The sequence below is a fragment of the Acanthaster planci genome, linkage group LG10 (genome assembly GCF_054643075.1).
Source record: "Acanthaster planci isolate LZ-2023a linkage group LG10, COTS_SCS, whole genome shotgun sequence".
Classification (NCBI taxonomy): domain Eukaryota; kingdom Metazoa; phylum Echinodermata; class Asteroidea; order Valvatida; family Acanthasteridae; genus Acanthaster; species Acanthaster planci.
Window position 1 is genome coordinate 15,105,196 of NC_141786.1, and position 11,901 is coordinate 15,117,096.

At 42.2% G+C, this 11,901-nt stretch overlaps 1 protein-coding gene across 3 annotated transcripts in view; it reads right to left on the minus strand.

Annotated features, from left to right (window-relative positions):
* Nucleotides 1-6,064, minus strand: part of LOC110982964 (serine/threonine-protein kinase SIK2-like) — a 47,146-nt gene extending 41,082 nt beyond the window's left edge. The window contains exons 1-2 of one of the 3 annotated variants that reach the window (XM_022241794.2): nt 5,632-6,064; nt 4,998-5,197 (exon numbers count right to left, since the gene is read on the minus strand). In XM_022241794.2, coding sequence (XP_022097486.1) covers nt 4,998-5,138 — 141 coding nt within the window. In that variant the 5' untranslated portion in view covers nt 5,139-5,197; nt 5,632-6,064. Of the gene's footprint in view, nt 1-4,997; nt 5,265-5,619 lie in introns of all 3 variants that reach the window. The other 2 variants (XM_022241793.2, XM_022241792.2) reach the window with 2 other exon arrangements.
* Between the last annotated feature and the right edge of the window lie 5,837 nt (nt 6,065-11,901).

The window sequence follows — 11,901 nt, forward strand, 5'->3', positions numbered from 1 at the left end:
ACAATGTACGGTATGTACATGTATGTACACACACGTTTACATGTCCACGTACATACATGTTCATGTGTATGTACCCGGTACCTACATGTACGTACATATGCTCAGTAAACATGTACTAGGGTGATCATGAACAATGTACAATAAATGAAAATTGCACTGTCATGATTACCGAGTCACTCAATTTTCTGCTCTGGGAAGTATGTGAGCTAGGAAAGAACAAATTCTGTTTCACAGAGTTTGTTCAATCCCATTTCCAACTTTACGCTGGGCGTTGACGACAGAGTGGCAGAAAAACAAAATTAACGAATGCCAAACTGGGACGACTATTTCTGGTACGTACATGTAACCTGTACATTGTACTTCTTGACGTAAAAAGGTCAGAGAATTAAGGACCAAATGTCAGGTCACAGATCAATAGGAACAGAGGTCCGAGAGTCCTTAATTACCGTGATTATCCATCAACGAGCCTCAGGCCCTAATTGGCTATTTTTTTCTTTCTACGACACAGCTGACCTTTTGGCTCTAAGGCTGGACATTTTCTGATTGCGTGAAGAGCCATTTCGGGGGCTGAGACAGGATTATGGATGGGCGGTGCACACGTTTTCAATAAATTCACAGCAAAAAATATGTGTAGTGCACCTTAACATGCTATGATACTGTACATGTATGAAAATTGTACATGTGTACATGTATGTGCTATCTAGAGGAGGGAGCCAGGGGAACAAATACTGTAACTCAGGAATGGCCATGTACCTGTTTTTTTAACCATCTTAAAAGAAGGTTTGATTTAGTTTTATAGTTTATTTTGCTATGAAACTTATTTTGGTTGTTTCTAGCCACAAGCTCTCAGCTCGGTTTTGGGCATGCGTACAAAAAAGTTCATTTGGGTAAACAAGGCATTATGGGGGAAGCCGTGAAATTCCAGTTTACATGTACAATGAGCTGTGAAGAAGTTGAACAAAATGCACTATTTAATTCACTTCCGGTTTGGGTGACTGATGGGGGCTGGCAGAGAATTCTTTGGGGAGAAACAGGGGCATGCTGGGAAATTCCTGGTTTAAAACTGAGAAATCCGGCTAACTTGTGACAAGCTGCGGACCTGTATTACTTGTGCAAATTTAGTGTACCGGTAGCCTACCAGTACCAGTATCTAAAGTTTGTGATGTTGTAGAACGTAACTGTGAGGGATCTTGGTGAGGTGGCGTGTGGATACTTGATGGTTTAAGCACTGCTTCTTTGCCTGCTGTCCCAGGCATTTTGCCTTAAAGCAAATAACAGTGCGCTAACACCAAGTGTAAAAGTACATGCAAAGTCCGGAATCAGATATTTTCCAACCACTTCCCCCCCCCATGTCTGTCCCACTAAAAGCACATGTGGTTATGGGTAAGAATGTCTGAAGGAAATGATCCAAAAGGAGGACTCTGAAAGCCCCAGTGTGGAATCTTACTTGTGGTTTTTCCTGTGATTAAGAGCGGATAATGGCACAACCAAAGTGATCACTCTTCAGCAGTAAGGCCAAACAAAACATTACTTGTGTTTCCTATTACACTGAAAAATAAATTAGGGTGGTTGGTTGGGTAAAATATTATTTTTGTTTACTTTAAATTGTATTTTTTGGGGGGCGGGGGTGCGTATATTTGCAACAGGTGCTAAGTCAGTGTCAGATTCATACTGTACATGTGCACGTCAATATTACATATCAGCACTGTAATTGAGTAGTAAAGCAGCTGGTTGTTGAAATACAAAGTCAGAAAAGCCGTCCATCTCAAGCAAAAAATAAAAATCAAAACCATACAATGTACAGCACAATGTACACAAAATTAGGCTTGGGGCAAGGCACCATACCGGTAGGTTTTAATATTTAACTGATTTGTCAAATAAAAAGATATAGGTTCTGCATGATTTTCTAGGTTGGGTCAGGTAACCGGAAACACAGCTATTTTTTTTTGTTTGGCCTAATCTTTGGCCCAACCAATTTTTTGTCAAATTTGTGCATTGTCCAGAGTTTTGTACCAGTACAGTACCACGAGCAACAAAGTGTGCCTGGGACAGTAACCTATCGGTAGACCTCACCCCCCACTGGAACAACTTCTCCCCACCAGCACGCTTGAACCGCATGACCCAGTTAATTTTTGAAAGGTGGGACGACAGCATAACCTCCACCGCCCCCCAAAAAAATACTAAACAGAGGGGGGGATAGACGCAGGCTCCTCAGATTGATGAGTCACATGACACTGTTGACTTGGAGCCAAGCTGGCTGGTTGGTTTGATCACGGCTTGATGTGCACACAACCGAAGCAGGAAATGGCCAGAGTACTGGGCAATTTATGGCCCTGCCACAAAGTTCAGAAGATCACAGTTCTCATTTGGAGTAGGCCTGGGTACATGTGTGCTCACATATATGCCAAGTTGCCATTACCAAGGTTGTGCACAGGGAACAACATCATTTGCGCATAGCACACGTCATACCCATAACCTATGCCGCAAATTCTCCCCTAGCTGTGACCAACCACATACAAATGTTGTACTGGACAAGTAACTTTTACAAATTACAGTTGTTGCCAGCACCACCACATTCCAACTGCAGCGAATTTTTTTTCAGAAGTCTATGTTTAATTCAGCAAATACATGTAAGGTTGGAATGTACATGTAGACTTTGGCTTTCAAATTTTATGCTTCTGTTGATGTACATATGTATACGAAGATGTGTGACACGTGTATTGGGTCAAAAGTTAATTCTACTGGTTAAAAACAAGAGAGTAAATTCTGTTCTATCCTTGCTTTTCAAAACTGTAAAATAGACGCTGGAGGAACAAACTACCACATACATTTAATTTCATGCCAGTTATAGCCTGTTGCCCTGCTCACCGATGCAAACAGGGCCTAATGAGTTGTTTTGAGATGTCCATGATGGCAATATTTAGTACTTACAGTAAACAAACAATGCTCTTTCCTTGCGTTTTGCGCCAAATGTGACAAATTACAAATTTCTATCTCCAAAAATGCATTTTGTCATCAGCAACCCAAGTTTAAGTACAGAGGATCCAGTCTTGACCTCTGAACTGTCATTGTGTACATTGGCCAGATTAAGGAGTGCCCAGATTGGTCAGACTGATTCCTGGGGTGTACAGTACCTGAAATATGCCAGTTGGGGGGGTGGGCATTTGGTATCGATGGATTCAACAGTGCTCCGATTGCAGAACTGTGGATGTTGCCTAAATGGTGGGGGAGGGGTGGGTAGGGGGGTAGGGGAGGGGTGGGTGGAGGAATCAAGGGCTTGTTCCTGTACTAATCCTGACTTTCTTTAAAAGGCAGGCTGTCGTATCGTACAAATAGGCAGCTCAGTAAGAACGAAACAGCACATTTCCCAAGTTGTGGAGTGACTGTAGGAATTCATCCCTTTCCTCCATAAATTCTTCTTAGGACTTTGAAGATCTGGGAGGTCTGTACACGTACAGGTGAGTATAGATCTGTAACAGGTGTCTTCAAGCAAATTATATCCTTCATCAAATGTACAGTATAACCTCCTGATAGGCAAATCTCTCATTATTAGACTGTGCAATTTAACTGTACACATGTATAAGGTACATGTATATTGGGACCCAGTTTCACGGTTCTGTTTACCCTGAATCCCACGCTTACAATCTCCATTCTGTGCTGACATGGCTTACAGTGCTTGCAGAAAAATTCTGCACTAATCTTTAATAAGCACTGAATCCTTAGTTACGGGATATGCATGCGTACAAGCCAAAGTTCCTTGCTAATCCATGAAATATATTTTCCGTAAGCAAAGAATTTTCTACGGTAAGCATAGATTTTTCTCTTGCGGTAAACAAGGCCATGAAATTGGGTCCAGCTCCATTACAGCGGCGACTTTTGCACTATTCCAAGGGAATAAAACTATGCAGGTGATTTACAAGCACATCCACTGTGTTCCTTAATACACAAAATTACTCAGAGAGCTGCATAATAGAGAAATGTGGTACATGGGTCCGTCAGGCTTGCTTTAAAAAGAGATATTCCGTATTCCACTTGCAGAACACGGGAAAGAATTCCATATGGATGCCACTTGAAACCCTCTGCACAAACCCTATGAGACTGATCTGAACAATTGCGAATACCTCCATAAAATTTCTCTGCTAAATTTGACTTTTCAGAACATTTTTATTGCTTTCACAGATGGCTAATACTAGGTCACTGCAGGAAAAAATAAGTGGCGTCCACAGATGGAATTCTTTAGGGACATGAAACATGATGGTGTAATGAAGTGTCCCACACATACACTAGTGTACGGTACATTATCCTGTGTTCTATCCACGCTCATGGGATTAACGGATACATGGACTCCATAAACATGAGAGCTTCAAAATATTGCTTAACGGTCACAAGAGGGTTTAAATTAATTAAGGATGTTTGCAATTCAGTGTGGTGGAAAAAGTCAATAGAGTACAATTCTGCCAACTAAAAGTAGTGATTATACTGCAATATTACAAATTTCAATACAACGTTTAACTCTTAATATACGTGTACATGTACCACAAAGAGCAGTACCAAATAAACTTTGCGCAACGCCGTTACTGATGTTTAACGCACTATAAGCCATTGGGGTCATTCTATAACTTTGGGGTTCAACGTGTGACATTTTTCTGTCCCTGCCATGTACCTGTAATTCATGTATACTTCAACAAGGGCTTTATTACTGAAATTGATTTCAACCTACATGTACATGTATGTTTATTTGTTTTAAAAGCAGGTAATGTGCAGTACCCGTTCATCTTGGGAAGTTCAGAAGGAGTTCTAAACATTAAAAAATCATACACCAGATGTAAAAGGAACAGGCAAAAATCGGACGCTAAATTTATAGAATGACCCATTGTTGAAAAGACCTAGTTGGGGATAAAGGCAGTGGGCATACTGTCCATGTACTGCAAATCACGAATTACTTTGGGCTGAGAAGGGATTCTTCGTCTTTTATAATTATGAGGTCGTGCTCTCACCTGAGATTTTGTGATGCGGTGTTTGGCCAACTTGACCACGGCAAAGTTCCCTTTCCCGATGGTCTTGTCGATGTCGTAGAAACCGACTCTGATGTGGCCCCGACGAGGCTTGCCCTGTGTCTCCGTTGCCATGACGACCATTTTCCGTGTCTTTTCTGTACCTCAGAGTGTTAATCCTTCCGCTCCAACACAACTGTGGTCTGAAAATCAAGGATGATTTTAATGAACCAATCTTTTCCAGAACTTGTCTTCCAATCCTGTGATGACCTGCAACCACGAAGCACAGTAGGGGGTATGATTTCAGATTTAGAAAAATAAATGACATCTGAAGATAACGACCCGATGGTCATAATATTTGTTCTGGTGTTTTTATCAAGGCCGTCGTCAGCCAAGCGCTTTGTACGATGTTCCTATCGTTCTTGCGTCCCTTAGTCTTTCCAACGAAGAACCACACAGGAACAATCATTTTCACGGCAACCCAACACAGTCGTGACTGACAGATTAAAATGTGACTTTTTTCAGATTATAAACGCCAAAGTATGAACGTTTCCACGTCATTAATTCTGTATCACCTCCTTCTGATGAAATGTTTTTGGGAAGAAAAGCTGGGTTTGTCACTTACGCACGGACGCACCATCAATCAAGGCCCAGCTACTTGCGGTGGACCGGTACAACACAAACCCCCAACCGCCGACTCCTGAGTCATTTCCACGGTCGGCCCGCTGACGGATGCACGCTGACAACAACAACAACAACCAGCGCCGGCGTTAGTGTTTCTCCCTGCGCGTGGAACCCGTCCCAAAGCAGATCCCGTCTCAAAAAGCAACAAAATAAACGTGTCCTTTAACTCAGTGACTGTGTGGTTTTTTTTCTGTCCAAAAAGAGGGTGGTGGATGGGGTAAATCGGGACCGGCCGAGTAGACACCACCACTAGTGCCACATCACCTCACCCCACGGTAACTCCACAACACCCCCCATTCGATTTACGCACGTACGTAGGGCTAGGGACGATCGTGCTCTTCCACGTACTGTGTACTGTACACACGGCGTGCCAAAAACACACGCACAACGTCGCGGGAGTTTTCTCTCGCGGACGTCAATTTGTGACGTCATTCCAGGCTTCGAGGGGGGCGCGGCCGTGCCTCGAGACTCCCTATTAGTTGCTATGGTAACGTCCCAGGCCGTGACGCAAATCGCCGCTCCGAGGTACGCAAATTTTTACGAGAGCACAGCTCTCTATCGTGTCGCCAAATCATCGATATGAACGCGGTGCTGGGTATGTATTAGGCCTTACTATAATGCCCAGGCATCCAAGACAAAGCATGCATGTAATAATCATGCTGCCGGCTGAGGTTTGCATAACCATGGTATAACAGGCTGTGTTGGAACTGCAAAAAATCACAGCAAATTTATAATCCGGTATTGTGATAGAATTTTAAAATGTATTTCTTTCAAGACGGAAATCAGCAATCCATCTTTCGGTTGGAACAAAGCCTTGAATTAAGTTGTGTGCATATAAGCATTTGTGTTCTTTGAATACATTGACTCGAGATAAAATCTAAAATATTTCAATTCTATGTGCAAATGAACCCATGACCTATAGACGATGCTAAATATACATGTCGTTCCGGCCCTTCCTTTTGAAGTGGAGATTTATTCATCACTGACATTTTTGTCATTTTATGCAGGCGGAAGAAGTTTAGTGTGCAATTAAAGTGCAAGGCAACAGTCACCTTTTAGCTGCTTCTGCATTGCCTAGTGCTTTCAATTAATGATTAATGACATATACATTTGAACTCGTGCAAACTTCATAATCATTCTAGAACAAAATAGACGTCATGGTACTTTCAACAAACAGACTGTCGATTTTTTTTTTCATTGTAGAAAAGGTCAATTAATTTCTTTCAACGGCAATTTTCCTGAAACACCACCATTAAGCCTGTTAATAGACATGTTATTTCTGTTGACCTTACAGCTCGGGGGATCACCACCGATCGCCACTGTCTGCAAGGTCGATTTGATTGAAATTTAGTACGCCTGTAGACCACCCAAATATAGAAGCTAGGGGCCTATAATGCCCTAACATTTTGGGGTTCCTATTCTTTCCATCATGGTCTCATAATGACCCCACTTTTTTTATTTTCCGGTCTGTACAAAAATTCAGTATGTACTTTTACGGGAACTTGCCTGGCAGCTATGGGTCACATTGCCAGGAAAATGTTCGGCCACTGTTGCCGCAAATTAAAAGGGGCAAGCAGCGAAATTGGAGCCGAAATCGTTAACTTGCTTTCGTATCTCAGGTACTTGTCTGTGTAATTTATAGGAAATATTTGGCACCCTTGGCTGCCATTATTCCTGTAAATTCACTGGGTTTGCCTGTACTTAAAATGTCTACCCAATCACGAAGAATATTTGGACATTACCTCACATTTAAACAACAGTCCATTTTCGATAGAATACAGGGGCGGCTAACTCAGCCCCGAGTCTTTCAAGTCAGATTTAGCGTAAATTTAGCTAATGTGATCAAAGCGTAACTCCTACATTAATGTAATGTATGCAGGCAGGCATTAACCAGTAATTATGCTGTTAGATTTACCCGACTTACTAATTGGATAGAGGGCCAATACGGGTTATGAGTATACAATGCCGCGATATCTGATATAGGTATTTGAATGAGACCCGTAATAAAAGCACAGCTTGTATCATTTTTGAGCAAATATTGGTCTGTAAGTATATTGCACAGGCTCGGAGATGGTTCTTATAGAGGTAAGCAGCTTTGGCATGGGCGAGAGGTGTTGGCCTTTTATCAACCGACACCGGTGTGTAACTCCCTTTTCCTGGGTCCTACTGCAGTCCAATCTTAATCTATTTGAAGAGCTAAATTTAAGCCTAAATTATGGTAAGGATGCCGTTAAAGAAACCCCTTGGCTGACCGATATGCGGTGGGTGCATGTGTGCAGTGTACTGATTGTGGTTCCCCGTGACCTTAACTCAGTCTTAAGTTTCGCATCCTTGGCGTAAATCGTATGTCTCCAAAAAAAGGAGGATCGACGTTATAGCCTTTGGAGATGACCCATAACATTTTTGCCGGGGTGAAAGTATGTGACCATAAAGGTATGAGGCCCCAAAATGAACAAACCAATTATTGTTACTCTTTGTTAAAACAGAAAATGTAGACTTTCTGGTGTTGACCAACCATTTAATATCTGCTTTAAACTTTTCACTAAGCAGAAAGCTGGATTCCACTTTGACGACAAAATTAAACCACCCAAAGTCAGCAGAAAACTGTTCTAAATATGTATGCTTTGGAAGACAATTAACACTGCTCAAGCGCTAACAGTTCCTGTTTGGGTGTTCAAATTGAAAACTTCACATGTGACGGAAATGAGAACTAAAATGCGCAATTTGCATTGACGTCAATCTTTACGCTCCGCCCTCCCCTTGCCAGGTCAAGTATCACACAAGCTTTGCTGTCTAAGGGCTAGGACTGTTCACTGTGTTAAAATTATGAGTGCAAAACAACTGCAGCCGTAGCAGAGGCTGCGGACGGACGGCAACGTGTTTTGCAGATTTCCCGGAATATAAGCCACATCCGCATTCACTTGTAACTGGAAATAACACACAAACCTATGGAAGCTGCAGCTCCATGCATTTCCCATAATGCTCGTGTGTATGTAATACGCATGTGTATGTGTGAGTGTTCTGCGAAAACCTTTCACACGGTGAGCTTTGTCATTTGGGAACATTATAAACTTCAATTTAATATGGACACACTCTTGTTTTTAGATATATATTTTAATCAATTACGATTCTAGGTTGTCTGCAACGTGACTCTAGGTTGTCTAGAATCACGAATTCAACAGTTTTAAAAACAGGAAAGTCTCCAGATCAATAATAATCATTTGATACTGATTTGCTTAAAAATGACAAAGTTCACCATGACTTTTTTGAAGGCTTTCGCAGATCACATCACATTATAGTTCAAGCCTTACGAGTCAGTAAGTCGGACGTGGCCCATACTTGCACAGGGCGAGACTCCGTCAGGCGAGACAGTCTTGCAATGGATATGATGGAAAAGTTGCTAAGGACACTCATCACACAAGTTCTTGCATCTGTTGCCCTTAGCAAAACCACTAGGTCTTTCAGCTCATCCAAAAACGTACTCTTTTAAGAGCTTTGGGCTTTCAAATAATATTTCATCCACAAATATACTGTTTTGGAGGTGCACAATTTCTGTTTTCTATTAAGACAGGAAAATTAATGTAATAATTGTTTTAATCTGTTGCAACTGTATTAATCGGAAGTTATTAGCCATATCAAGCCAGTCCAACCTTACAAATTCGGATGTATTTAGTCAAAAGTTTAATAAATTTGAGTCGGAGAATTTATTCATTCGGAGACATCTGTACTGGTCAGCAAGACCCTCCGTAGTGACGAAGTCAGAAGGACCCGCCGTAGTGGCGATGTGCTGGAGGCAGTCTTGATTTTTCAGGGAGCGTAAAGAATTCTTTAAAATGTTACTTTCCGACCTTGGGTGTGTATGGGTGGGGGGGGACTTTTTACACGCTTCGAGGAGGAAGAAAAACGAGGTAAAAAAAATCTCCTGTAAATACCTGGGGGTGGATACCTCCCTTTCTCCGTCCGCTAATGAGATCACGTGCCCAGGCTCATCCTTGCGAATCATAGAAAAGACAAATCATTCTCATCATAATGGCATGACATTACAAAAAAGGCGAGGTCATTCGATGTAAGGCATTTGACGTCTGCACCTGTTAGAACATGGCCAAGTAATTGGCGCACGGTCGTGCTGATTGGTCGGGCAGACCTAGCACTCGTGCGTATTCCTGACTTTTTCATGACATTGAAAATATCGAAAACGGGCTCATCACATCTTTGGGCAACCACCACAAGACACAGCAATAATCTCTGCATTCCTACTCGCCAATTTTGATAACTCCCAGCCCACCTTCATATCTGAACTCTGCATAGAAATGCAGGGCATATTATGTCCCTTCCCAAAATCAGTCAGTACGCTCTTGCGACTGAAATCCACCCATTCCCGCGTTGTCACAGTGTCGAAATGCCACTCACGCACTCACTATTGCAAGGCAACCAACCTAGTAATAAACATAGAGAGGGCGCCCTATTGAATCCAAGGGTATTGTGCCGCCGTTTCCAAATTCACTGGTTCTGGTCATTACAAGGCGGACATTGACATGATGTACCAGTTGCAGGCAAGCGATTTTTACACTCCGCCCTGTATTGTATGTTGGAGGCAATGGCCTATTGGGTTCCGGTCCCTCCATTCAAATTCGCATGTAGCGTCTGGCAGGCGGTAATTATTACTTCTAACAAGAACTAATTGTACAATAGACAGTACAGGAAGTAAAGAAATATGCGTTTCCACCGTACCAATACATACTTGTTTGACGAAAGGGAGTTTGAAAGAATTCTTTCAAAGGAAGGGGAGGTCTTTCGACAAGTATGAAAACCTTTATGGCACAAGGTGACTTCATTAAATAAAATTCTATCCATTGCACGAATGTAATAAATTAACATTCATTACGCCTATTTGTTCACATCTTAATGCTGAAAAAAGTCCCGGTGCAATCCTTGCATTCGAATTTTTAGTTCTTTTGTTACCGTGTACAGAAATTCCATTTTTGCTGAGTAGCCTGGCGAGCTGTGCATTGGGACATATCGACGAGTGATTATAACGACTCACCGGCACCAATGACTCAGTTCGGTATTCCAACAGCGCATGCCCAAAATGAAGCGCGTCTCAGGGGTCATTCGGACGTGCGTATGAGGTCCGTCCAATCAGAGCGGCCCTACGCGGACTTGTGCGTGTGCTTTGTTCCCGAATGACCCTGTTTTGGAACCACATGTACCAAACTGAGATGACAGGGATTTATTCAGATTTTTTAAAGGCTTTCACTGACTTGAAGTGGGCAAAATATTGGCATTGGCGCCTATGCGTCAGGATTGTGGTGTTGGCTCAAAGTAGTCGATATCGCTGTTAGATCTGTCGTTAATTTCATTAACAGAATAATTGCGTTAGCATTGCGTGCTATTCTCAACTACGAGTTTACAAGCTGAAGTTCATGATCGTCATCTGAGCTTGTTATTTTTGCACGGGGCCATTAAACTTCTGTAAGTGACGATGCAAGTGGCGAAAATCCTTGGAGGGTAAGAAAATCTGTGTGGCAAGGAGGAGATGCGTGGGTACACTTTACGTCATTCCTGATACACTTCTGTAAGGCTCCCCCTTCGTTATTTATAATTACTTCTTGACGGAACAAAAGGAGGATTGCTTCGGAATGCCTTGCTTGAAATAAATTTTGCTGGAGTGCGTTTTGATGGCTTCTCTGCAGGATGGTTAATTGGGGAAGAATAAATGACACGGATAACACCACCTTTTCCTGTTTTCACACAGAGCACAGTTTTATGTACCGGTACATGTTACGATGACTTCCCACCCCTGGGAAGGAATTTCAGCGTTTGGGAGCTTACGCGTTCCATATTCATGGTCAAAATTGTGATGCCAAGATAAAACAGGAATGTCTCCATATAGCTCTGTGTATTATCTGTAACATTTCTGTGCATTTTCTCGGGAGTGTGTTCCATTTGGTGGAACGGTGACGGTAGTGGCCATTGTTCCTTCAAAACCAAGCTGAGGGGTGATTTGAAGATTAATTTTTGCTCTGTTCTTTTATTTAAGTAGGCCTATGGTACCTTGTATGACCAGACCTGTGTAATAGAGAAAGTTGCGACATGAGTGTCTCACTTGTTGGGACCAAAATGGTGGATTATAGGCAATGAGTGCGCATGCTGCATGCTGTATTGTACACATAATGAACAACCAGTTCGGTTCCAAATTTGACGCTATTCTCTTTTATAAACA